We start from the raw sequence: 26,613 nt of genomic DNA on the forward strand, positions 1-26,613 counted from the left end.
CTTAAAATAATTTAAACACTTAAAATGAAAATAAGTTAAGTGAGACAATTAATAATATTTTGTAAGTAAATTAACAAATAAAGTAGAACAATGAACATGTAAACTAAAAAAGTTTTAATATTAATTTAAATGAAAGGTAATTTTATTATTTTTTTTAAAAATTTAATATTAAATCAGTACCCTTAACTGCAGTATACATAATTTCAAAAATTTAAAAGCTTTAAATTTAAATACTTGTGTTCAAAAGATCTTTATTGAAATTCTTCCCAAAAAATAAAAATCTAAAAAGTTAAATGCCTTCCTCTCACATTATCTCTTCGCCAACTTGCTTTGGCTTTCTCTCTGTTTGCATTGCAGGAAGCAAAACCGCGTGGAAGCGGCAAGCCATCTTTGACGCTTGTTCTCGCTCGGACACTCACTCTATATATACCTCTTCCTTCTATCCTTTACTCACACTCAAATCTTCATCTTTTCTCTTGTCTCTAATTCTTTTCAGTTTCGAGCTCCAGCTATGGCTTCCCTCACCCATTTCTTCTTAATTGCTCTCTCTGTCCTTTCTCTCTTGGCTACTTCTTCCAATGCTCAGCTCTCTCCCAACTTCTACGCCAGATCTTGCCCTAACCTTCAGACCATCATTCGCAGCACAATGTGGCAGGCTCTCGCCAGAGAAGCCCGCCTAGGCGCCTCCATCCTCCGCCTCTTCTTCCATGACTGCTTCGTCAATGTAATCAATCAAACCTCTTCTTTCTCACATGTCAACACTCTTAATTTCATGTTAATATTAAATTGATACTGATTCAGTTTACTTCTTCAGGGTTGCGACGCCGGAATCCTACTGGACGACACCGGAAGCTTCACCGGAGAGAAAAACGCCGGGCCCAACCTGTCGGCAAGAGGCTATGAAGTGATCGATGCTATCAAAACCAACGTCGAAGCTGCCTGCAAGGGCACCGTGTCTTGCGCTGATATCTTGGCACTTGCTGCACGAGACGGTGTATCACTGGTAATTATATTATTACTTAATCTTTTCCATGATACTGCTTATTTTAATTTGCTTATTGCATATTTGTTTCCCAACTCGAATATGTTAATTATTTTATATATATACTGTGCATTGATTATGTGACCTTTACCTGCATGCATGTAAAATAATCCATATGCGCGAGATAGACTTATAATGATTAATTAATAATTAACAGAGACCTGTACCGGGTCAAAAAATTTCTGTCTGATTGTGATGGGAAAGACGATTTGTGCATAAACATTATACTAATATATTCAAAATAAAAAATGGCTTAAATAACAATGGTTTAACATAAGTTTGGTTGAGAATTCAATGAATGGTGATGTTACATCGGCGGATTACAGTACATTATCAAGTCATTTTCACAGCGCATTACAAAGTACCTTTGCTTTCACGCTTTGCTCACTTTCCCTGTCTAAATAAATTTTTTTCTTAGCGGAAATTTCATTTTAAATAATTATATATATATTTGTTGTGATGTTGTCTATTGATGATATCATGCTTTTAGTTTGTCCAAACGATATTATCTAATGAATCTTATTATTTTACTAATAAAATATGACATAACCAAGAGTGATATGCACTTACACTTAAAAGTATTTTCTTTAACATACAAAACACGGTTTATGATATTTTTCTGTCTTCATGCGTTACACTTCTTCAATACAATAACAAGTTAACTAATGGCGAAGAAAATGTCGGTGCAAATTTGAATAAATATTTTTTGCCAAAAAAATTAAATAAATATTCATTGTTTAAATTTTGTAAAAGATAAGATGATGTGTTCTAAGAGGATAAGATTTCGGTACGCTTTAATTAAAAAAATCTAGACGCGGTCACTCAATAATAATTGTGTATTGTCGTTGTATGTTACAGCTAGGAGGACCCTCATGGGCAGTGCCCCTGGGCCGGAGGGACGCAAGGACGGCCAGCCAGAGCAAAGCGAACAGCGAGATCCCGGGGCCGTCGTCGGACCTGTCGACCCTGATCTCCATGTTCGCCGCGAAAGGTCTGACCGCCCGGGAGATGACGGTGCTCTCCGGCGCCCACAGCATAGGTCAGGGACAATGCAATTTCTTCAGGGACCGCATCTACAACGAGAAGAACATCGACCCAAGTTTTGCCACCACCAGAAGGGCCACATGTCCTAGAACTGGTGGGGACACCAACCTGGCCCCCCTTGACCCTACCCCAAACACATTTGACAACAATTACTATAAGGACCTTGTGGCTCAACGTGGCTTGTTCCACTCAGACCAAGTGCTCTTCAATGGTGGCTCTCAAGATGCTCTGGTTAGGACTTACAGCACCAATAGTGCGCTCTTCTTCAGGGACTTTGCTTCTGCTATGGTGAAGATGAGCAGTATCACTCCTCTCACTGGGTCCCAGGGTGAGATCAGAAAGAATTGCAGGGCTGTGAATTGATTTTGGTCCGTCGACCGTGATTTTTGGTTTGTTTGGGGTAACGGCATTTGAGTAATCAAGGGCTGTAAGGTTAGAGGGTTTAGATTAATCAATTGTGATTATTATACAAGGTCTTATTATTTGTCATAAGCTTTGACGAGATGGATCTTGGATATGTGTATTTGTCTGCATGACATAGTTCATCAAGTGCTGTCAGCTGTGGGTCCCTTTTTTAATTATCAACGAATGATATATGATTTCCAGTGTCTGCTTTTTTATCTTTTGACAAAATTGTTCTACTTTATCCATTCAAGTATTCTTTGTTAAGTCTGTCTTTGCGTTTAATAACGTCTACTTGATTAAAAATCAAATTGATTCATTTAACATTAATTGTTATAAATAAATCAATATTTTAAGGATTATTTAATAGAATATCGTTTTTATATTTAATACTTAATTATGATGCCTCTAGTGAGGAATACTTTGCTCCATCCTTTAATTTTTATAGGACCCTTATATGCTTCTTGCCAGCACTGAGGAGAGATGATTGAACTATTAACTTTATCTAAAATTAAAAATGATTTTCAACTTTGATAATTAAACCCATGCATTGAAAAGATAATGAAAAATATTGCTTTATCTAATATTTTCAGGAAGACTTTCAATAGGAGCAACATTGAAAAAAATATATATAACAAATACTCTATCAAGTGACTTGTAAAAAGGAGTATCAATCTCTTCCAACATATGTCATATAAAAAGGATCAGAGGGAAAATGCTGTCTCAACCAATAAGCTATGTTTTAATAAATTAAAGAAAAAATTAATCATTTAATCATTATAAAATTGACTCAATTATAACTCAATTCATAAAGTTATATTTGGTTTGAGGGGAGGGATGGAGCGGAGGGGAGGAGAGGAGGTTTTTATGTTATCTTATTTAGTTTTGTTTGAGGGGAGGGGAGGTAATGACTAAACTAATTTACTATTTTACCCACATATATTAGCTCTTTTCTTTTACTTCTATCTTATATAAATTAATTTACACCATAAAAAAATTCTAATTCTTCTATCAATTGCAATAAGTTAGTTCATGTTAAATCTAATGTCAACCGCAATGAAAAATAAATTCAACACCAATTAAAAAATAAAAATATACCAAAGTAAATGATCGCGGAGAGCCTAACTACAAATAATAAAATATATATTGCAATTTCTCACAGGCCTACATGCAAATGGAGAGTAAAACAAAAGTAAAGCTCTCATCTACATGAAGACCTGGATGAACCATGGACAATACTTGCTAGAGAATACGCAGTCTGTGTAGGTTTAAAAGTAACAAAAGCAAAGATCCATGGCAAGACGAAGCAGGGGAGTTTATTTTATTTTTTTTAACAATGGGCTTTTATGAAATATAAGATAACCAATAAAGGCAAATAAATCAAGATATTTAGCTCCCTTCTAAAAAATCCTAATTTAAAAGGGACCAATATGAGGGGCCCCTCCCCTCCAAATTTTTCTATCCAATGAGGGCAAGAGGCATTTTCCCTCCCCTCCCCTCTAAAAACTTTTAACTTGGCTCATTATTATTTAGTTTTTACAATTTTAACATGTTTGTAACTCAATCCATTAACTTTGATTCTTGCAAATTAGTCCTTATAATTTTAAATATTTAAATATTAAAGACTTATATTTTAAAAAATAATATTGTAAATATTAAAATTATTTTAAAATTCTAATATTTTTAATATTTTTAATGATTAAAAGGGTTTAGTGTAACATCCTAAGAATTAATTAGGGAGTAAATTAATTAATAAAAAGGTTTAATTGATTAATTAGGTTAACTAGGGGTTGGTTATTGAGTTTGAACGGCCATTTAAGCCTGTTGGATCCCTAAGGAGATTTGAATTTGGGTTTAAAAGATTGTTAGGCTAGATTTGGGCCCAAATCTTAGGATTAGTGAAGTTGCCCATTTTAGACTGTTCCTTATAGCAAACAATGCTCCTCGCTGCGGTGAGTATGCCAAAATTTGAAAGTTCATAAAAGACGATCAAACTTCATTTTGAATTGAGTTTTAAGGGTGTTAGTTGTCAGAGGCTGAGAAGTTTTGATAGGGTTTCATTCTTAAGGCTCTAAAAAGTAGTTTGAAGCATACAAGGCCTTGGATAAGTCTCAGACACTCTTCTCCTCCCTTCTTCTATGCATTTCTAGTGGTTTTGTCTCTATAAGGAGGAGAATCAAAACTAAAGTTGAGTTATAGCAACTTTTAGGTTATTAATGAAAGTGATTATTATTATTTAATGGTTCATCACCTAAGTTTTAGTAGTTGACAGCAATTAATGCCATTAATGAGGGGCTTAGAATTAACCTTAATGTTAAGAAATTAAGTTTAAGCTAAGGCAAGGTATTGGCAATGATTATTAGGCTTGATGTAGGTTAACAAGCTAATGGAAATTAGTTTTGGAATTAAATAGGCTTAATTACTCTTAGCGATAGATTAAGCCTTAATCATGATTGATAATTAATTAATAATAGTTAGTTATTAATGTTGTTTTTATGGCTTTATGTGTATAGTATAGTACTCCAGAGCTTGAGTTGGTGGGTAGCTTGCTCCAAAATCCAAAGTTGCACTCTTGGGGTGGTTAACCCAAGAGTTGAGGTAACTGAAACTTATGATCATATGTAATTGTGTCCTCAATATCATCATTTAGATATATTATTAATGTGATTAATGTGTAACATGGACTTATTATGATTACGTGCTATGAATTATGATATTGGAATGACATTGTGATTAAAGCATATTTATGTAAGATGCAGTGATGTTAAGAAACTTGTGCTAGAAGGTTGGACCTGGATTGGTTATGAAGTCATGAAATGATTGTTGAGTACTAAGCATGTATAATTTGTATAAGTTGTTTAGCATGAGTGAAATTAAGACATAATTATGATGGTATAATACTTGTTATCATAGTTCTTGAATTGTAGCATGCTGTATAGTGTTATGTATAAGTAATTTACATAATGATATGTGAACATGCACGTGATGGGTGGGAGTTCACTCTAGATAGCTGAGGGCTAGACTTAGAGAAAATTCATGTGATGTAACCTTCACTGAGTTTGTCATAGTAATTGGCAAACATATTTACTAATGTTCTTAGTATTGCCTACTGCCTTCAAGTATGGCAAGAGTTGAACACGATGCTCAGTATTAGTAATCCTAAACTGGATAGTATGGGTCGGGCAATTTATGACACCTTAGAATTTGAGTAAGGGAAACTCATTATTCTGAGAGTGAGTGTGGGATCTTTTAGCTAAATAACCCCTCACAATTGGATAGCGGAGCTAGTCTTAATCATATAAACTAGGCCTATATGGTCTAATAGCTCATGAGTTCTATCAGATGATATGAGGAGGAATATAATGTGGTTACATAATCAGGAGCATGATACTTGTGTAAAGTGTGTTTCATGAAATGATGTGCTTATTTATGTTATTGGTTGTTCTAAATGTAATTGTCACACTTTAATATGCTCTCTTTAAGTTTCTTAATTATTAAGATTGTTAGATCTCACTCTCGTTACTTAATGTTTTCCAAAGGACAAGAAGGTGAAGGGAAAAGGAGAGGCTTATATGCCTAAGAACTAGAGGATAATTTATGATATCTCTAATTTATTTATTGTGTAATGAGATTATTAGTTTTCCAACTTGGACAATTTTGTGGTCGTTGGCCTCCATTTTTAAGAGGGAAGCCAACCATGTAAATATGTAAGTGCTATGCCAAATTGTAGAGTTTGTATGGCTTATTATATTAAGAAGTAGAACATTTATGCAAGAGTATATTTTTGTGTATGAAGGTACTGGAATTAAGAGGTAAGGCACTCTTATTGTGCAAAGGATTTTAGGACTCAAGTTAGCACATAGTGACCTAGGATCTTCACCTTGCATTGAAAGGGCTTGAAGTCAAATCTAATAGCTTAGTTACTTATTTTGAATAGATGGGCTTTGGTTTCATATTAATAAGATGTCTATGTAGTAAGGTTTGGGAATATGAAGAATAATTAAGAGCATGCTATCAAGTGAGTCTGCTGGCACAAGGCTCACCATGATGAAGGTAGTCGTTGGCCACAGCAAGCATGTCAAAAGGGAGTTGGCCTTAGCGAGTAGCTTCTATACTCTTCATCACAGCGAATGTGGTTCAATGTTGTTAGCCATGACGAGATGGCACAATGAGACCTAGAGTTGTTTCTTTTACCCTGTTGCTTCAAATTTCAATGTAGTAATGATTTTCCTTACTCATTTTCATTTAACTTAATTACTCTAAATTTCATATTGACCATGCGTGGGATACCAAGTCCAGTTTATTAGTTTAAAGGTTACATAAACCTTGGTTGGCTCTTTGGATAAGAACATTAATCAAGGAGTATATTGTGGGATAATGATAGAGGTCATTACATTTAGTAATTTAAAATATTATTTGTAAATTTTAATATAATGTTAATCTTTATAATTTTATTTTTTAAAACATAAAGATCAATATAATATTTTAAAAGGCGAAAACTATAGGGATTCAGTTGTTCAAAGTTGAAAAATTAAGTTATGACCAAGTCAAAATTATATAAACCAAATTATAACAAGTTAAAATTTAAGAACAAAGTTATAATTGGATCAATATTTCAAGAAGCAAATGATTAATTTTTTTAAAAAATAAATTTTTAAAAGATCTACTATATATAGCACAATCCAACTCAAATATTAACTAATTGAAGAAGGATGTGGTTAATTTTGAATGCGGGATGATTTGTCACCAAAAAATAATATTTTCAAAAATATTGTATATAAAAGGTGTTAGGATTAGTCGTAAGCTTGACTACTATATGCTTTGTTTTCGTTTAGAACATTCTTTATATATATATATATATGTATGTATGTATGTATGTATGTATGTATGTATGTATGTATGCATGCGCGCGCGTTTTTATTTTTTGTTAAGACTATATGGATATTGGCATGAATTATGATCGAGGTCATTTCCCCAGCGGTACGGGAGACAAGAGCCCAGAACAATGCAAATTACATGAGTCTGTGTCTGTGTGTATTATAGATATATTCATAAATATTAATCCTTGGTCAGGTAGAGAAAGGAAATGAAGAGACAAGAAAATTTAAGAAATAGTTTTCTCTGCTTATGTTTAGTTAAGTAGAAGAAAAACATGATGCGCAAAAAAATATTAAATACTCCCTCCATTCTTATATATAAAATATTTTTAAAAACTTATTTTATCTCTAAATATGAAAGGTGATAATGACATTTTTGAATAATTAGACAATTTTACCATTGCCTTGAAAAATAAAATATATTATTAATTGTATATTTTTCCTACCACTATTATGATATTATTAAGGGTAAAATTATGTTCTTATATGAGTTCAACTAAATAATAAATATTTATTGATATGCAAGACTTGGTTAAAAATACCTATATATAGAGGAAGTATATTACTAAATGGAATTAAATGTTATTACAAAATAAACTTAATCTATTAAATGTTATCCTATTATTCATATAACCAGATCACCAAACAAGATCAGTCTCGTTATTATTGACTTTTTAAAAAGAAATTAAAATAATTTAAAAATTTAAAAATATGTAACGTACATCACGTTTAAAATAAAATATGAGCATGGGGATCGGCAAGCCAGCTGATTGTCACGGGTTGAGAGTCTAGCGCAGTACACGGCGCCCGTGCGGCGTCCTGGAAGACCCCATGATCCTCAGGACAAGCCTTACTACATACGGATCTCACTGGTTTCGCCCTGCCATGGGCTCATCAGGGAGACGGCACTAGCCCCCGACCAGTTGTGCACTCAGTCCGAAGACTGAGGCAGAACACCCCCAATGCCAATGTCGCCCCCTTTACCCATATTGCGCGAAGTTAACCAGCGGATCGTTCATTATCTTGGTCTCTACACGGTCACAGAAATATCATCCGTGACATGATGGTCTCAAGAAACAGATGTGGCAAAGATAAAGTCATTAGACAAATAAGTTGACTCATCTTCTCATCCAATCATTTTGGCTTGCTCTGTATTTTTGTGAACTAATCAATCATGAATTATTAGTACATCAGGATATGCCATCAGTATTGCGATGTCTATTTAATTCTCAACGATATTTGTATTATTAGATAGCGAATCAATTTCTTTTTCTCTATCATCAAATATCAATGTATCTATCAATTAGATACATGCGGGGCAGCATAACATCAATGCATCGACATGGTTATCTGTGATTAGTATATATCAAACATAAATAAGTTGAAATGAAATTCATCCTTAGCTTCTTCTTCTTCTTGTTTTTTTTTTTATATATAATGTACAAAACAATTAAAATCGGGTTAAGCTGTAAGCGATTCACGTGTGAGTATAATTGTTTTTCAATTTTTTTATATTGGTCATCAACTTGGCCGCCACCAGTGACAGACAGGCAAACAAGTTGGCGAAAAGCAGGGAGACGTACTATTCCCCACTTTTAATATTGAGACGTGTTTGGTTGACTTGAAATTTTTAAAAGGGGTTTTTAACTCCCAAAGTTACAGTTCTACAGCTGCGCATACTGGATTCTACTATATATAGATCCCTTTAATATATTCATGAAGAGGAGAACAAGAAAAGAGATAATGAACATGATAATGAAGTGTACATCTCATAGATGTTTACATTTACATTTCCTTTATATCTCATTATATTTCTTTTAATGCACGTAGGCGTGAAACTAGGCATGGCAAGGATTAAAAGCATTTTATTCTTCAATAAAATCCGATTTTATTGACTTTGAGATTTGTAAACATGTATAATAATCTCTCATTTCTAATAGACAAATGTCCTGCAAAATTTAAAGAAGGATTATATATAAGTCAAAGATCATGTGAACAGCAAGAGGGGAAGGGAAGTTTACTCGTGTACAGATAAAGTTTACCTTTGCTTCTTTAGTACTTTTACTGGTTCCTATACTTGTCATGTTTCTTGAATTATGTACAAGGCGTATTCAAGCACTTATTTTTTTCAACTTTAGCTGCGGCTTACATAGGTGAATTCATGGAAGGCCATCGTTGACTAATTTTTGAAGTAGCCATCGTTTTCAGATTAGCTCACGGCAATACATGCACAGTTCAAAATAATGAACTGAAGGGAATGAAACAAAAATATAGAAAAAAAAACTTGTAAAAAAAAAAGTTATCCAAAATAGAATAAGAAAGCTACAAATAACATCTAAATAAAATAAGTATACAATTTTATCTAAAAATAAAAAAGATTATTAAGGGAAATTGTAAAAAAAAAAAGAAAAGAAAAGAAAAGGAAAGAGATCTATCTAAAACATCTTTTCTTATATATTTTTTAAAAAGACTCTTTCATTGACCAATTTTTACTTCCCATCTGAAAAATAGTAGTCGCTTGAAATTATCAACAAAGGGGCAATCCTAAATTTTAGAAGGCGTTTTTCAAGCATTTTTCCATTAATGTTTAGAACTAAAAATTACTTCTCTTTTTTTCTTAAAATCATTTAAAATTTTATATTTAGTTTAGACTCGCGGGTCATTTTATTTCTGAATAATTGTTTTCATCGTGTAACTAAATTATTTAATTTAGGGTTAAAGGATAATTTAACTCTTAAATTATAGGTTAATAAATGTACAGGATCCTAAACTCTTTTTTATGCAATACTTTCTCTTAATTTTTAAAAATAGTATAATATAATCTTTACCTTTAACAAAAGTTAATTTTGATTGTTAGTTGATAAAAAATGTTAGGAAAGAATCAAGAAAATTACAGCAAAAGATCTAAGAGTTAAGGTTCAATTTTACCTTTATACTTATTTTTTAAGAGTCTTGAGCACCCTATATTTTTAAGTAAAATAATTTTACCTCTGAACTATTTTTCAGAGGAGCAAAAATTTCCTTTCATTAATCAACCATTAATATTAGAAGATATCACTTATTTTATTAACATGCTATAAAAAGTTATTTAACAAGAAATAAAATGGAGAGATGATTAACAAAAAAATTAACAGTTAATTAATGGAAAGGGATTTTTGCTCCTTCAAAAAATAACTTAGGGATAAAATTGTTCCACTTAAGAATATAAGATATTTAATGCTCTTAAAAAATAAGTATATGGACAAAATTGAACCTTAATCCAAGATCTAAAAATTACAAACAATGACAAAAAACACAGAAAAGGACCAAGAAAATTTTCTTGGTCATTTTCCATAATTTTGGAAGTCCTTTTCTGTTATTTTATGATTAACTAATCATTAAAGTTAACTTTTGTCAATGATAGAAAGAGTGTTGAACAAAAAACGAGTTTAAAATCCCATATGCTCCTAAACATATAGTTTAGAAGTCAAATGGATATTTAACCCTTTAATTTATATTATGACAAGTGAAAAAGTGTAAAACAATAATTTTATTTTATAAAGTGTCTCATAATTTAATACACACAATGTGTGTGCATGTGTAGAAAATATAAGATTAACAAAGGGGGCATTGGCTAAGTTTTATACACGTATATTTAGCTTATATTAACGAAAACGTCTTCCTCATCCAGCTAACTTATCCTAATTTCTTTGCTACCATGTGATAATTATATATTATATATAATAAAATTAAAACCTGCTCTGGCAATTAATTGGAATATATATAGTTTAGACTTTAGCGTGTTCCATGAAGAAAATCTTCACACCTAATTAATAAGATCACGCTTTTCCAAACAAAGCATGAAGCAATGAACCCAGAAGGCTGAAGGATCATGTGTGCATCTTTTTAAATTTATTTTTATTATCTTAATTTGCTTTCTACATTGAAGAGTCAACCAGTCAAATTTGACAAGCTTCCTTTCGTGTGAATTATATGAAAAAGTTACTCTTAATATGTTTAGGAAAAACTAGCAGATTACAAACGTTTTAAAAGTGAGCATCACGATTTGATAAGCTTCCTTTCGTGTGAATTATATGAAAATATTACTCTTAATATGTTTAGGAAAAACTAGCAGATTACAAACGTTTTAAAAGTGAGCATCATGATTTTTATAATAAGAAAAAAGCGCGAGACTCACTTAAATAATTTTTAATTAAATCTCATTTTCCTTGTTTTCTCAAATTTCTCTTTCTCCATAGTTAGCCATGAGAGGTAGGAGGGGTGGAAAGAAAAGACACAAAAGTAATTTAATAATATATTATAAATTTTTTTTTCCCCGTGAGTTTTTGTCATACTACCCCGTCATATATTTCTCGCCGTACCAAACGTGAAATTAGATTAGAAGCAAGCCCAAATGTAACTTTAGGGTCTACTCACAAACTCATCCACACTTAAATCCAGCGGTCATGGTTTAATTAACGCGTCAGCAACTTACTTTGTTTTAAAAAAAGAAATATATAAATATATATATATATATATATATTTTTGTTCTCAACTTCTTCTTGATTATTATTATTCAATTTTTGAATTTTGATTTGATACAACTCCATTTTGAAATTTCTTGATTCAAAATAACTTAATTCTTACTCCCTCCGTTTAAAAAATATTTTACATTTTTTAAAGAGTTTGATATTTAAAAATGTAAAGCATTTTTAATCTTTTGAGGTGTAATCATTATTTTTTTAAGTGTCTCTATTGAGTATAGGGTGTTTAATAGGGGTAAATATGAAAAGATAGGATTAGTTAAAAAGTAGGTAATTACTTTATTGAAAGTGAGATTCGGCTAAAAATGCCTTATATTTTTTAACGAAGGGAGTATAATTTTTTAATTTAATATCACTCAATTTTTATAATTTTTTAACTCAATAAATTATAAAGATTAAGTTGAATTGAATTGAAATTAAATGGGTGATTGAAAAGATACAAATTAAAAGTTATATTATTTTAAAAAGAATATTTAATATTTTTTGTTTATAAAAAAGCCTTCTTTTGACATTATCTATCAGCAGCCTTCTTGCTTTTGGCTTGCTCTCTCAGACAGCACAGGAAGCAAAACCGCGTGGAACCAGCACGCAACTTTGACACTGTTCTCCTATAAATATATCTCTTCCTTCTATCGCTTACTCACTCAAATCTTCATCTTCTCTTTTTTCTCTTCTTATCAGTTTTCGAGCTCCAGCTATGGCTTCCCTCACACATTTCTTATTACTTGCTCTCTCAATCCTTTCTCTCTTGGCTTCTTCTTCCAATGCTCAGCTCTCTCCCAACTTCTACGCCAGATCTTGCCCTAACCTTCAGGCCATCGTTCGCAGCACAATGAGGAAGGCTCTCGCCAGAGAAGCCCGTCTCGGCGCCTCCATCCTCCGCCTGTTTTTCCACGACTGCTTTGTAAATGTAATCAACCAAGCATCTTCTTTATCATATATCAACGCTTTCATGTTAACATTATATTGATACTGATTTAATTTACTTCTTCAGGGCTGCGATGCCGGAATCCTACTAGACGACACAGGAAGCTTCACCGGAGAGAAAAACGCCGGACCCAACCTGTCGGCAAGAGGCTATGAAGTGATCGATGCTATCAAAACCAACGTCGAAGCTGCCTGCAAGGGCACTGTGTCTTGCGCTGATATCTTGGCACTCGCTGCACGGGAGGGTGTATTTCTGGTAATTAATAATACTTATTGGATAAATTGAATATATTAATTATTTTATACAACAATATGTAGCTGTAGCCTTTATCTGCATGCATGTAAAATCCATGCACAATATGTCAAAATTTTCTTTCAGATCATGATGACGACGTGGAAGGACGATGGGTGCATAAAAAGTCTATCTATTAATTTAAAATAAAAAATGGATTAAGTATGATTAAATTAAAAGTTTGGCTGAGGATTCAATGAATGGTGATCTTACAATATTAATATCGGTGGATTCCAGTACGTTCAGGTCATTTTCACAGCACATTACAAGTATCTAACTGGTGTTTGTTTTTTCCCTTACATTTTCCATCTGTATGAGCTTTGTTCCGCACTTGCCATCGTCACTTTTCTTTTTCTTTCTTTTTTAAAATTAATTATATTTTAATTATATTTCCGTTAGAGTGGGTCCTCCAAAATCTAACACGCAACGTAACTTAAGAATATGTCATACTCATATATCCTTCGTGCATGTGTCTTCTCTATCACTTGGTCTTTTTTTCCCCCATAAATTGTACTTATTCACATAATTTTTTTTAAGGAAACTTTATATGATATATAATAATTATATGAATTCAATATTTTTGTTGTCAATTTCTTATATCATGCTTTATTTTTGTCCATATATATGTGTGATGTTATCTAGTCAATTTATTATTTTGCTTATAAAATTTGACATATCATGAATTATATGCCCAAATATTTAATTAAGGTAATTGTTTACTTATATACAAAAAAAAAAACTTTATAATATTTAATGTTCTCATGTGTCACACTTCATCTATAAATTTGACTAATATAAATTAAATGTCAGTGCATATTTAAATTAATGTTCGTTATTTAAATTTTGTAAGAGATAAGTAACCGGATAAGATTTTTGTACAATTTAATTATAAAAATTACGTCTTTGTCGCTCAATAATTGTGCCTTGTCGTTGGGTTGCAGCTAGGAGGACCCTCATGGGCAGTGCCTCTGGGCCGGAGGGACGCAAGGACGGCCAGCCAGAGCAAAGCGAACAGCGAGATCCCTGGGCCGTCGTCGGACCTGTCGACCCTGATCTCCATGTTCGCCGCAAAAGGTCTGACCGCGCGGGAGATGACGGTGCTCTCCGGCGCCCACAGCATAGGTCAGGGACAGTGCAGTTTCTTCAGGAACCGCATCTACAACGAGAAGAACATTGACCGGAGTTTTGCAGCCACCAGAAGGGCCACATGTCCTAGAACTGGTGGGGACACCAAATTGGCACCCCTTGACTTTACCCCGAACAGATTTGACAACACTTACTATAAGGACCTCGTGGCTCGACGTGGCTTGTTCCATTCGGACCAAGTGCTCTTCAATGGTGGCTCTCAAGATGCTCTGGTTAGGACCTACAGTTCCAACAGTGCGCTCTTCTTCAGGGACTTTGCTTCTGCTATGGTGAAGATGAGCAGTATCACTCCTCTCACTGGGTCCCGGGGTGAGATCAGAAAGAATTGTAGGGTTGTGAACTGATTTGGTCCGTCCGTGATTTTTGGTTTTTTTTTTTGGGTCATGAACAGCAATTGAGTAATCAAGGGCTGTATTTAAGGTTAGGGGTTTAATTATTTAATCAACTATGATTATTATACAAGGTCTTACTATTAGTCACAAGCTTTGACTAGGTGGATCTTGGATATATATCATATATGCATTTTATGTATAACACAGTCCATCAAGTACTGTAAGCTGGGGGTCTTTTTTTTTAATCAATGAATGATTCCAATTTCCAAGTGTCTGCTTTTTTATTTTTTATACGGTTAATTAGAATGATTTTTTATATCAACAAGCTTTTTACTATAATTCTAATTTTAATAATCATCAATATCGATCTAAAGTATAAAAACTGCACCATTCACAAAGCTATTCATTAATTAAAATATGATTCATCTTCTAGACCCTAAATAATAAAAGATGCGTCTAATTAATCGTAAAAATGATCGAATTAATTCATTTGAACATTAATAATTAGATAAATCAATATTTTAAGATTTGTTTAGTAAAATATCATTTCATATATTTAATATCTAGTTATGTTTTTACTAGAAGGTACATATTTTTAAAATATTGTAGATACGATATGGATATATTGTAGTGTGTTTTTGTTTTCGGAACTGGATGACTACATGGATGCTCGCGCGAGAGTTCAGTTGAGACTTGAGAGAGCTCATCAAATGTTGCGAGATGGTAAAGGGGCCAACTAGAGCCCAACACAATGAAAATTACGTAAAAGTGAGAGCCCATTGGAAAACCTTGATATGCATTTTATGTTTTTTTTTTAGGAAAACTGACAATTACGAATCTCCCCATGACCATTCCTCACTGTAGTTTACCAGCCGTCGGCTTTTCGATGGGCCACAGCACTGGTTTCCCGTTTCATCGCCGACGACGGCCCATGGTGGAGGACTCGGTTTCTCTCCTCTCCTCCTACTCTCTTATTAAATCTGAATTTATATTTAAACGATTTAAATTTAATATTTTTTATTTTTTTATTTTATATGTTTTAAAATAAAAAATTATATGAATTTTAATAAATCTATTTATCAGTCTGAATAATTTAGATTTAATATAAATAGTTTATATTTAATTTATAAAAATTATAAAAAATTTAATATTGAACCTAGATGGCTCAAAATATATTTGAAAACTCAATTTATAAAATATTTAATATTAAATATGAACCATTTATATTAAATCTGAATTATTCAGGTAAGTGAACAAATTTATTAAAACTTTTTATATTAAATTTAAATTGTCCAGACAAGTGAACAAATTTATTAAAAAGTTTTATATTAAATATGTTAGAAAATTTAATTTATAAAATATTTAATATTAAATATAAACTATTTATATTAAATCTAGAATGTATAGACAAATAAACAAATTTATTAAATTTTTGAAAATTTATATAATTTTTTATTTTAAAAAATTTAAAATTTAAAATATTAAATTTAGACATTTCAAATGTCCTCAGCGGAGGTGCCGAGGAGGGAAGCCAACACCCTTAGTGGAGGGATACTTTCCTTTCTTAAAGGATAAGGGGTATTTTTATAATTGTATTGATAATTTATTTACACTCTAAGGACTTACGATTTGTGCGTAATTCTATGAATTTCATGATTCATTCATGTAATTAAATATATTGTATGAGACTCGGGAATAATTTATTCCAAAGACTCAGAAAAATCATATTTTAAACTTTACAAGAGTATGAATTAAACTTTTTATATTGGGCATACTTATAAGTAGTTTATTTTATCAAAATAACTAAAAATTTTTGATTAGACATTTTACATACTCTTATTTTTTATTTTTTATTTTTTAGACGTTGGATTTTGATTTCTTCATTTTTAATGAAAAGTGATTAGATTTTTATAATGAGAGGGGGAGGAAAAGATAGGGGAGATTTTTATGAGTTTAGTTTATGTGAAAAAAAAATGAATAAGTGATGTTTTACTATTTTAATGGATAAAATACGAAAGGACTTTGGAGAAATTGGCCAATATCTAGTTTTATTTTTTGAATTAACATGAAGGGCAACTAACACAAAAAATGCAGACATAAAAGAAAAAAGTTGCCCAAACAAAATTCATGCATCGGTGCACTCATAAACTTAAAAAGAGGATTTTTTATTAAAAAAATGAGTGGACTTGATTTAGTGAATTCACGTACTCAATAAGTATATCTCAATTATACTTCTTAAATTTCACCAATATTTAGAAATTATTAAGATATATATTTTTCAAAAATTAAAAATAATTTCCATCATCAAAACACTTTTTATATACATTATACCTTTTAAAATTTTGAGATTTAGTAATTTTTTAATATTAAAATCTTTGATAGCTGTTTGATTAAATTATAATTATTATTGTATTACATAAGATGCTTATTGAATGAGTGATACCACTCACAAATCCAATCCTTGAAATCTAAAAAGTCTCTATCAATCATTGGGCTTCACAAAATAATTAGCTAACAAATAGACTAATTTAGATGCTTTTATCACTGCAATTTTACAAATGAGTCTAAATGTGATTTATATTAAAGGAATCACATCATGATTTTCATGACAGTTACACTTTTTTAAAGCTCTAAGACCTTAACACTATGATAGACCATCTATTTAGGCTACCTTAAATAACATGATCATTTTTTGTTGAACAATTACAAGTATGGCCTTATGTTACGTGTTGTTGAAATTTATTCTAGCATTGCTATGAATAGAAAACCATATTCTCAAATATATAATTGAGTAATTGACGCAATCGTTTAACAAAGTGCAAGGCAATGCAGCATTCAAGGTCAAAAACAAAAACAAAAACAAAAACAAAAAATGAAGCAATGAAGCCGAGAATTCCAAAGATGCTTCATCTCACTATGACAACGCATTTTACCTCCATCACATTACACCATTTTAATTATTACTTCTGTCATGAATGCAAGACTTTGTTGCCTGACTCACGGAAATTGAATAAATCAGCTAAGGTGGGTTTTTGTCATTATTATATTAAAAAATACATGTCACTTTTCTTAAAATATATATTTGAGACAAAAATGTGGGTAAAATTGTCAAGTTAATGAGAATAGAATGAAAAATTATCAAATAATAGAGATAAAAAAATAAAAAAATGAAAAAAAAATTCCTTATAAATAACCAACTCACAGAACAGTATCACAAAATATAACAATTACTCTGAAGTCTCAAGAACTTGTCAATCATTATTTTTTTTTTTTGTAAAATTATGTTAATGACCCATTACAAAATAATAAAACGCATGGTTTAAACCTAAACTAAGGTTATCAATAACAAAAATAATATTATTAATATAAAAAGCATGATTATTAATATTGCATGATTAAATTGAATTCATAACCAATTATTTTGATCATACTTAAACTGAAGTTGTTAATTGTTGAAGTTGTCAATATTGGGAACATACTTGTATTAACAACAATGTTTCATCTTATATTAACAATTTTATTTTTATTATTAATAACTTGAGTTTAGGCATTAGCAACCACTCTCTTCTGGTTCAAAATACAAAAATTTTCTTTTAACTAATCTTCATTCAAAATATAAGTAACTTAATATCTATAATTTTTTTATTTTTTTTATTTATTAACCTATATTATTGTGTTTATAAATTTATGATATTTTTCTTGTTCATCATAAATTGAAACTAGAGATAAAAAATTAATATATATTTTTATGAGAATAAAATTTTTATTCATATGTATATTACTGTTAAAAGCTGTTTATTTTGAAATTGGGGGAGTATGTTTTTTTATATTATTATTTTGCTTTGGGTCAGAGCTGCAAAATTCTGTCACATAAGTGTTTAAAATCTCAAAGTAATCACCATATTTTTTACATTTATTTATTATTTACTCTTTTTTATATTTATTTATCATTTTTTCTAAAAAATTAATATTTATGACACTTATGTTTACAATAGGGGAAAGTAATAATTACTTTTGGGTTTTGGGGGTCTCAACCTAGGCGCACCTTGTCAAAGGCTTAGGCACCTTTTGCCTTTCTATTCTGTCATTTTTCTCCCAAATGTTTACTTTTTTGACAATTTTTATTCCTACGATCTCCCAGCTTCTTTCCCCGACAGGATAATATCCAGTCCAAAATTATTTTGCGACATGTTTTTTCAATCTCATAAACTTAACTTTCATTGTGGATGCCATTTCAAATTTTCTTTTTCAATCCATATCACGCTTACTCAATCTGTTTCCATAACTAGTGTCAAATATAATAATTAATTCCTGTGTATTAAACTCGAGACCAACTAAATGATTACCAAATGTATTTTAAATGGCAACGAACCCTTTTTCCATGAGTACGAATCAAATTTCTAATTTTGTTTTATAAAGAAACTTGACCGTAATTATTTTAATATTATTTCTTACGAGGTCATTCCTTCATTTATGTCGTATTAAAGTGGGCATGTAGCCCTTCTTTTAAAACTTCCCTTATGATATCAATACTGAAAAAATATACTAAAGAAAGACAAAAAGTAATAAGTCTTTGGCCGCTTCATTTGAACTTTACATTGAATTTCAAGAGACTTCAAATTTACTCGTAACATATTTACCTCTACTAAATTAATATGAACATTTATCAAAACTATACTAGAGATGCAATTATCCTCTTAGTTTGTTTCAAGAAGCCAACAAATGTTGTGTTTGGAAATGCGGCAAAAACATGAAAAGTAACGTGTTCGCCGAAAATGTGGTTTTCACGTTACCCGTACATATACAAACAAATTTCAATAAATATGTTTCCCCAAGTAACTCGGTGGAAATGTGATTTTTCTCGTTTCTAATATATATATACAAACAAATTTTAATAAATATGATCACCGAAATAACTCGGTGGAAGTGTGGCTTTTCACTCTTTTATCTCATATACAAACAAATCCTAATACGAAGTTGTTATAACAGCCATCAATTCTCTACGATGTTGTTGGTGTGCAATTCATTTTATTTTATTTTATTTTTAAATATTTAGATTCCATTGGCATTGGCAATAGCATAATGTGTAGCCCAAAAGAAGGTTATTGGATTAATTAGGACTTAGCCTTTCAGAGTCACTATTTATTACTCTATGAAAAATGATAAATGTATAATTAGATTGAAGGATCATCAAGATAAATAAATTTCACAATCTTTGTAAAAAAAATTAAACAAACATAAAAATATTTTTTTATTTTTGACCTACAAACGTACAAATCTTTTGGCCTGTAGAAAAAAACATGTTTAATCTGTTTGTTTTTCAATAGAGAAGTTGTGCTTTGGTTATTCCTAAACTCATCAATTAATTTTTCTCTATTTCATGTTCATTTAATTTTGCTGACTAATAATACGCTCTTTCAAGGGAGGTTCCATGTGACCCTTGTCTCTCTTTGATTTTCAATGCAAGGCTGTAGAGTATCTTCCCGCGTACTCAACCACACCAGATCACAGATTACAGTGGTCGTTACAAAGGTGGCGACAGGTAGACCACTGTGATTGAGGCGTGTTTTCCACGCTCCTTGCATTCGAGTGCGTCTACTCTTTTTCTCTTTTCTCTTTCTAATCTAAAGCCAAGCCTGGCCCTCAACAACACTATTCCCTTCAGACTCACAGGAGAGAGAAAATTTGACAGGGTAAGAGAGAGAAGCAGAGGAAAGAAGGGAGAAAGAGAGAGGGGGAGAGGGAGAAGGGAAGAGAGTGTTTGTGCAGTAGTCTCATGTCCTCCATGCCGTTGGGGCCGCACCAGCACCAACCGCTGGCGGCGGCGGCAGCTCCCCAACCTCCACATCCGTTGCCAACGCAAGCTGAGAATGACAAGGTACTTATGTTAAAGCATTATTCTCATTGTATGGAAACGCATGTTGTCGTACTCTCTATCTCTACCTTCCTGCTCCTGGTGGTTGCCGGTTCTTTGGCTGTCTTACGTGCAACTAACTAGCTTCGGTATGAGCTGATGTTCGAGTGATCTACTGATTATTGGTGATTTAAGCTTGTTCAGAGAACAAAGCTTGCTCGCCGGGACTTTTCGCCGGCGAGATTCCTGATCGGAGTGATTGCACGGATTCCTTGAAGAGTGATGGTTATTATTAATATTTTTTTTATCCAAAGGAGATTGTGAGAAGAGACAAATTGGGGTTGGATTTTCTTTCTATCTGGCATGTTTTAGTTGATGCTTCAGGTCGAGATCTTATTGTTAAAATGCAGCTAGCGCGCCTTTTAGTTTGATGGTCCTGATGAAAAAGAAGGGAATCAAAAGGAGCGCAAAATGCAGATTCCTGTACATTTATTCACGCTCTCTTCCCTTGACAAATAATAGAGGAGAGATTCTGACTAGGTACTTACTATTTAGAATATATTGAGCTGAGAGTAGTGCCGTCTTAGCCTTGAGGCGATGTGTTCCTGAATCTCGAATCGCCTACTTCTTCCACTTCCAGAAAATTCTTTACCGTCTTTCGAGTATGATAATTTAGCTTTTTGTTAATTTTCAGTCAGCTTTCTTTCTCTCAACCTTAATTCTGCCGTGATTTTTTTGTTTTAGGGCTGGCTCTGTATATCTTGTCTGTCATACGGTATAATTACAGTTAGATCTTCAGTTCCTTTTCTAAAATCTTAAATATGCTACCCTTATATTGCCGTCTGCTCTCCTGTTACTTCACTTTCACGTTTTCCGTAAGAGCACTCTCCTGTCAAATTGTTTGGTATTGGTCTACCTTTTTGTGCCCTTTCCGTTTCTTACCGTTGTCGTGGATTGTTCCTCAGAATGTTTTAGCTTGCTTAAGCGAATCGATGTCCTCAGATTCTTTCTGTTTGTTGTCGTAGTTGATATGAAAGCATTTCTTTGGCATGTGATGCTTTCTTGTGACCTGTTGACACCTGATTTAGATTTATCATTGTATACACCCTTTGTGATCTATATACTTTCCCTTTCCTCAACTTCGTCTTCTGAATTCTGCCTGAATTTTTCTGGTATTCATTTGATTCTAATAGCTAACGTTAATTCTTGAGCATTGATTTGATCATACAAAGCTTCTTCAGTTATGATCAAGGATTAAATACTCTATCTTATTATTTTGTTGTTGTTGTTGTTGTTGTTGTTTTTTCTTTTTGGGCAAGATATTGCTCCAAGTTTCTTTGCAGCATCTCACGTTATCATGCAGCAATTCAGCAGGAGCTGAAAATATTGACTACCAGTTAGCTGAGTTTATGCATGTCCATTGGTGGCTATGCCATGCCAAATCTATGGCACATACTACGCACATTATATATCATATCAAGAGAATGTTTTTTTTGGCCGAATGAAATAACCAAATTGATTGTTTCAGAGAAACTAGGAGTAAAATGTAACAGTTAGCTAAACTGAAATGGGTTCTTATAAACATTGTAACAAGAAGAATCTTGCAAACTAAATTCTATATTTGGAGAATTGCTATACCAAAAATAATAAAGAAAAATCCATTTCTTGCTATAAATTTCAGGAAATGTCAGCTACAGTCCTTGAGGGGAATGATGCAGTCACTGGCCACATAATCTCCACCACAATTGGAGGGAAAAATGGTGAACCTAAGCAGGTGGGATGTGTTCGGAACCTTGCAATTTTTTGAAATAAATATATCGCCGATCCTCGACTTGTCTGTTTCAATTGCATGAATGATTGGACCTAATAATTCCTATTTTAAATAATTATTCAGTTCCTTATTTGAATGGGCTGAACTACTTTTGCAAGTGGGGGGATCTAAAGTTAATACGTTAGTCTTTAAGTTCAAGAATATTTCCAGTAGTACGGTACTAATTGTTTCCCCTCTCCCTTCAACGATTTATCACTTGTTCCTCATTTTTTGGGTCTTGAAAGTTGTGAAGGAATTGATATATCGTGGTAATAGTTCGATAAAGTTGAAAATTGATGATAATATTTGTGGATTGACATTTTCCTTTTTTTCCTATTCTTTTTTTTTTAAAAAAAACCATGATTCTTTTTTCCTTTTCATTTCTTCATAACATATGTACTAAGATCTCCTCTGATGCGTTTGTAGACCATAAGTTACATGGCAGAACGCATTGTTGGCACTGGTTCATTTGGAATTGTTTTCCAGGTTTGTGTAGATCAATTTCTGGATATCAGTTATTCTTATAAGCCTTTTCTGCTGTCAAATATCTCATATTGCTTCCTCTCTGTCATTTTGTGCTCTCCTTGACCCATAATAAAGGCAAAGTGTTTGGAGACTGGGGAAGCTGTGGCTATAAAGAAGGTCTTGCAGGACAGGCGGTACAAGAACCGTGAGCTGCAGTTAATGCGCTTGATGGATCACCCAAATGTCATTTCCCTGAAGCACTGTTTCTTCTCTACAACAAGCAGAGATGAACTTTTTCTCAATTTGGTTATGGAATACGTCCCTGAAACACTGTACCGAGTTCTAAAACACTATACTAGTATGAACCAAAGGATGCCTCTCATCTATGTGAAACTCTGTACATATCAAGTATGAACTCTTCCTTGTTACCTTTCTATTTTTAATTATTTTTATTGCTCATACTTGTTCTTATAAAAATTGGCACACGATGCTCAGATCTTTAGGGGACTAGCATACATCCATACAGTACCAGGAGTTTGCCATAGAGATGTGAAACCTCAAAATGTTTTGGTATGTTATTTCTGAGATGTACCTCCTTGATGCTCCCCTCACAGTTATTCTAAATGTATCGCATATCTGCTTGTAGGTTGATCCTCTCACTCATCAAGTTAAGCTTTGCGATTTTGGGAGTGCAAAAGTTCTGGTAGGTTATAAAATCTTATATGCTGCTCAGTCACCATAGCTCTTTTAACCTTTGTATGTTTGTGCAGTTGTAATTAAGTATGTCTGTGAATATGTGATGATGACCTGTGAGCAAAAGGCCATTGAAATGTGAATGCTGCTACAAAACTTGACCCTACATTTTTTTTTTTGGCTGAACATTCGAGCCGACATTTTTTCCGTGTCATAAGAACAGTAAATGAGGGAAAGGTTATCGGCCAGGATCACTTTTGCATTTTTGTTGGTACTTTAATCATTTACCAACATGATGAAATTGCTGTGTTGTGTATAAATTAGGTGGGGCCCTTGTACATTGCACAAGTATGAGAAATGAGTTGTTCTGTTCGTGGCTTGTGGATTGTATGGTTGCTATAGTTTTATATTTTATATTATTTTATTTCATTTAATCAATTGTAACTAATACCAGGTCAAGGGTGAATCAAACATCTCATACATATGTTCACGTTACTATCGAGCTCCAGAACTAATATTTGGGGCAACTGAATACACAACTTCTATTGATATTTGGTCAGCTGGTTGTGTCCTTGCTGAGCTTCTTCTCGGTCAGGTTAGTAATATTATACTCAAGAGCTGTTTTCCCTTTTATTTTTTATTTTTTCATATTTGGAATTTTTGGTTATATTGATTTGACTTCTGATAGTTTTGAATGTTTCTTTAGCCATTATTTCCAGGAGAAAATCAGGTGGACCAACTTGTTGAAATCATCAAGGTAACCTGGTCTCTATGTTGATGACACCATGGTTGGGTGGGTCTAGTTTTAGAGTGATTCATTATTTGGGTGTCTTCTTGTAGGTTCTTGGCACTCCAACTCGAGAAGAAATTCGTTGCATGAACCCTAATTATACAGATTTTAGATTCCCTCAGGTTAAAGCTCATCCGTGGCACAAGGTAAAGGCATTTGCTATTTGATCATTCATTTTTCTTTTGATATGCGATGCTGGAAATGCGGTTTTCAAAATGCAGATGAAGAGGGGGGGGGGGAAGCTGTCAAACTGAATGTGAAATCAATTTATATAAGTGAAACTATCTCCTACAGATTCTGAGGATTAACATGATCCATGACATACATTGGCTGTTAAAAGCAAGATATATTCTTGGAACTTCTTCCTTTGTTTTTGGTGTTTGGTGCATTGCGCTAATTGCTATTTCCATGGTTCAGGTTTTCCACAAGCGAATGCCTCCAGAAGCAATCGACCTTATATCAAGGCTTCTCCAATATTCGCCAAGTCTTCGCTACACTGCGGTGAGTAGGACAACTCATACTATTCCCTCCCCTTCTCAAGGGGAAAAGCGAAAAAATTAAAAAAAAAGGAAGTAAAAGATAAAAGATCCAAACAGGTCGTGGCACGTCTTTTGATTTAAATTACTCTTCTAAAATTCGCTTGATTCTCAAATCTCAGTGATGGTTTTTGTTGTTTCAGCTGCAAGCATGTGCGCATCCTTTCTTTGATGAGCTCCGGGAGCCCAATGCCCGACTACCCAATGGTCGTCCTCTGCCGCCACTTTTCAATTTCAAACAGGAAGTATGTAGCTGATTTCCTTTTATTACGTGTGACATATGCAAGGCAATTGCAATGTTTACCATTCATCCTTATAATGCATCTTTGTGAATGTCTTTTCAACGTAAAGTTTCTCATGTCACTAACTATAGCTTGCCCTTGAATGTAACATACTCAACAAGTTTCTTTACTGCGATGAACATGAATTGAGGTATTCTAATTGCAGCTGTCTGGAGAATCGCCTGAAGTGATAAATAGGCTCATCCCAGAGCATATTAGGCGGCAGATTGGTCTCAGCTTCCCTCATTTGGCTGGAACATAGGTGTAAAAAGACATTGAAGGAGTCAGCTATTCGAGTAATCAAAATGTAATGAAAGGATGGCCTATCGTTGATCAATATAACTAAAGGTTATGGCCTAATATTCTTCAGAGTCCCTCCTTATATGAAGATGTATGCAAGTACTGGCTGCTCAGCGTTACCTGGAAATCGGTGCTTCTGTCTACCACTTTAGTTATAGAAAACTATTCCCTGCATCTGTACATTGTTTTTGATCAGATTCCAGAAAGCTAGGAGCATAAAATGAATCGTGTCTATATAGGTAGGGGTTGCCAGAGTCCACCAAATATTAAGGGCCTCGGTGATGTTAGTACCGCTTGCTTCTTTTTACATAATCATAGTCAATGTTGTGTCCTTGTTTTATCCTCTTGCTTATGACAATATCTTGGTTCGAAACCAGTTTCATCTTTTAACTGTTTATTTCTCCTGTAGCCCTCCCCATTTGCCAAAATTCTCTGTCCGTTTCTGACTTTAGTCCGATGCAGCACCATAGAGGAGGAAAAGAATCGTTTTGGAAGGTTGATTAGGGATGCTGATTGTATTGCTTATAATTTAGCTAGGTCTTGTCATTCTTATGATAATGATTTGTACGTCTTTGATCAAAAACCACCATTCCTATGATGGGGGTAGTTGATGAGAGATTTTAGATGTAGTTTTCTGTTCTTTGTACTCCTTTTGAGTTAGTGATATAGTTTCAAGTTTCATTCCAAAATAAAATAAAAAAAAGAAAAAGGTTGGTTAGGTAAGGAACTTGCAATTTCTTTCCTTTTTCGAGAACTCTCTAATATATGTATCTTCGGACTGGGAATAGCAGAATCTCTTCCAGCACACTTTTCTGGGTGTCATTTAGACATTTTCTCCGATCCGCGCCTGCATGCTGATGCGAACTTGGTAGTTACCTCTGGTAGCTGAATCATGTTAGTTGTCAAATAATTTGGTCAAGGGTTGGCTATAGTAACATGCAGTGCCAGGGACGGTGATGAGTTTGGAGAAATAATCAAGAGAATCCTATCAATCTGCGCATCTTTAGAATCGCAAGTGTACTATCAAGCTTGATTGACATAAAGATTTAAATACCTGAGAAGCATCGTTTTTATCGAAGGAATTTAGAAATGATGGATTGCATTTCTTCAGGTTAGCAGGGAAAAATGGATCGCCTCAAGTAGAAAGAGAGGGTAAAATAAAGAATCCCAATTCTATGCATGTGGATTCCATTACGATTAAATGAAATGAAATGAAATTACTATTACGCTCAAAATTTGGGGCAACGTTTCAATTAAGAAGTTGGTGGGGGCTTCTGGCCAAGGCATGAAAATGCATAA

The 26,613-nt window shown here is 33.0% G+C and overlaps 3 protein-coding genes across 3 annotated transcripts; all 3 read left to right on the forward strand.

Moving 5' to 3' along the window:
* Window positions 1-438: 438 nt before the first annotated feature.
* On the forward strand, window positions 439-2,694 carry LOC129313522 (peroxidase P7-like). The gene is made up of 3 exons (XM_054956719.1): window positions 439-724; window positions 815-1,003; window positions 1,901-2,694. The coding sequence occupies exons 1-3, from the start codon at window positions 512-514 to the stop codon at window positions 2,447-2,449; spliced, it is 951 nt and encodes a 316-aa protein (XP_054812694.1). The 5' UTR covers window positions 439-511; the 3' UTR covers window positions 2,450-2,694.
* A 9,839-nt stretch (window positions 2,695-12,533) lies between these two features.
* LOC129313547 (peroxidase P7-like) lies at window positions 12,534-14,854 on the forward strand. Its single transcript, XM_054956763.1, has 3 exons — window positions 12,534-12,798; window positions 12,883-13,071; window positions 14,049-14,854. The coding sequence occupies exons 1-3, from the start codon at window positions 12,586-12,588 to the stop codon at window positions 14,595-14,597; spliced, it is 951 nt and encodes a 316-aa protein (XP_054812738.1). The 5' UTR covers window positions 12,534-12,585; the 3' UTR covers window positions 14,598-14,854.
* Window positions 14,855-20,234: 5,380 nt separating this feature from the next.
* On the forward strand, window positions 20,235-25,711 carry LOC129312961 (shaggy-related protein kinase eta-like). Its single transcript, XM_054955766.1, has 12 exons — window positions 20,235-20,463; window positions 22,121-22,213; window positions 22,676-22,735; window positions 22,850-23,122; window positions 23,210-23,284; window positions 23,361-23,417; window positions 23,862-24,002; window positions 24,114-24,164; window positions 24,248-24,343; window positions 24,615-24,698; window positions 24,877-24,978; window positions 25,181-25,711. The coding sequence occupies exons 1-12, from the start codon at window positions 20,362-20,364 to the stop codon at window positions 25,274-25,276; spliced, it is 1,230 nt and encodes a 409-aa protein (XP_054811741.1). The 5' UTR covers window positions 20,235-20,361; the 3' UTR covers window positions 25,277-25,711.
* The last annotated feature ends 902 nt before the right edge of the window (window positions 25,712-26,613 follow it).

This window comes from Prosopis cineraria, unplaced genomic scaffold (assembly GCF_029017545.1).
Source record: "Prosopis cineraria cultivar Desert tree isolate PC_DT_omini unplaced genomic scaffold, ASM2901754v1 PC6, whole genome shotgun sequence".
Lineage (NCBI taxonomy): Eukaryota > Viridiplantae > Streptophyta > Magnoliopsida > Fabales > Fabaceae > Prosopis > Prosopis cineraria.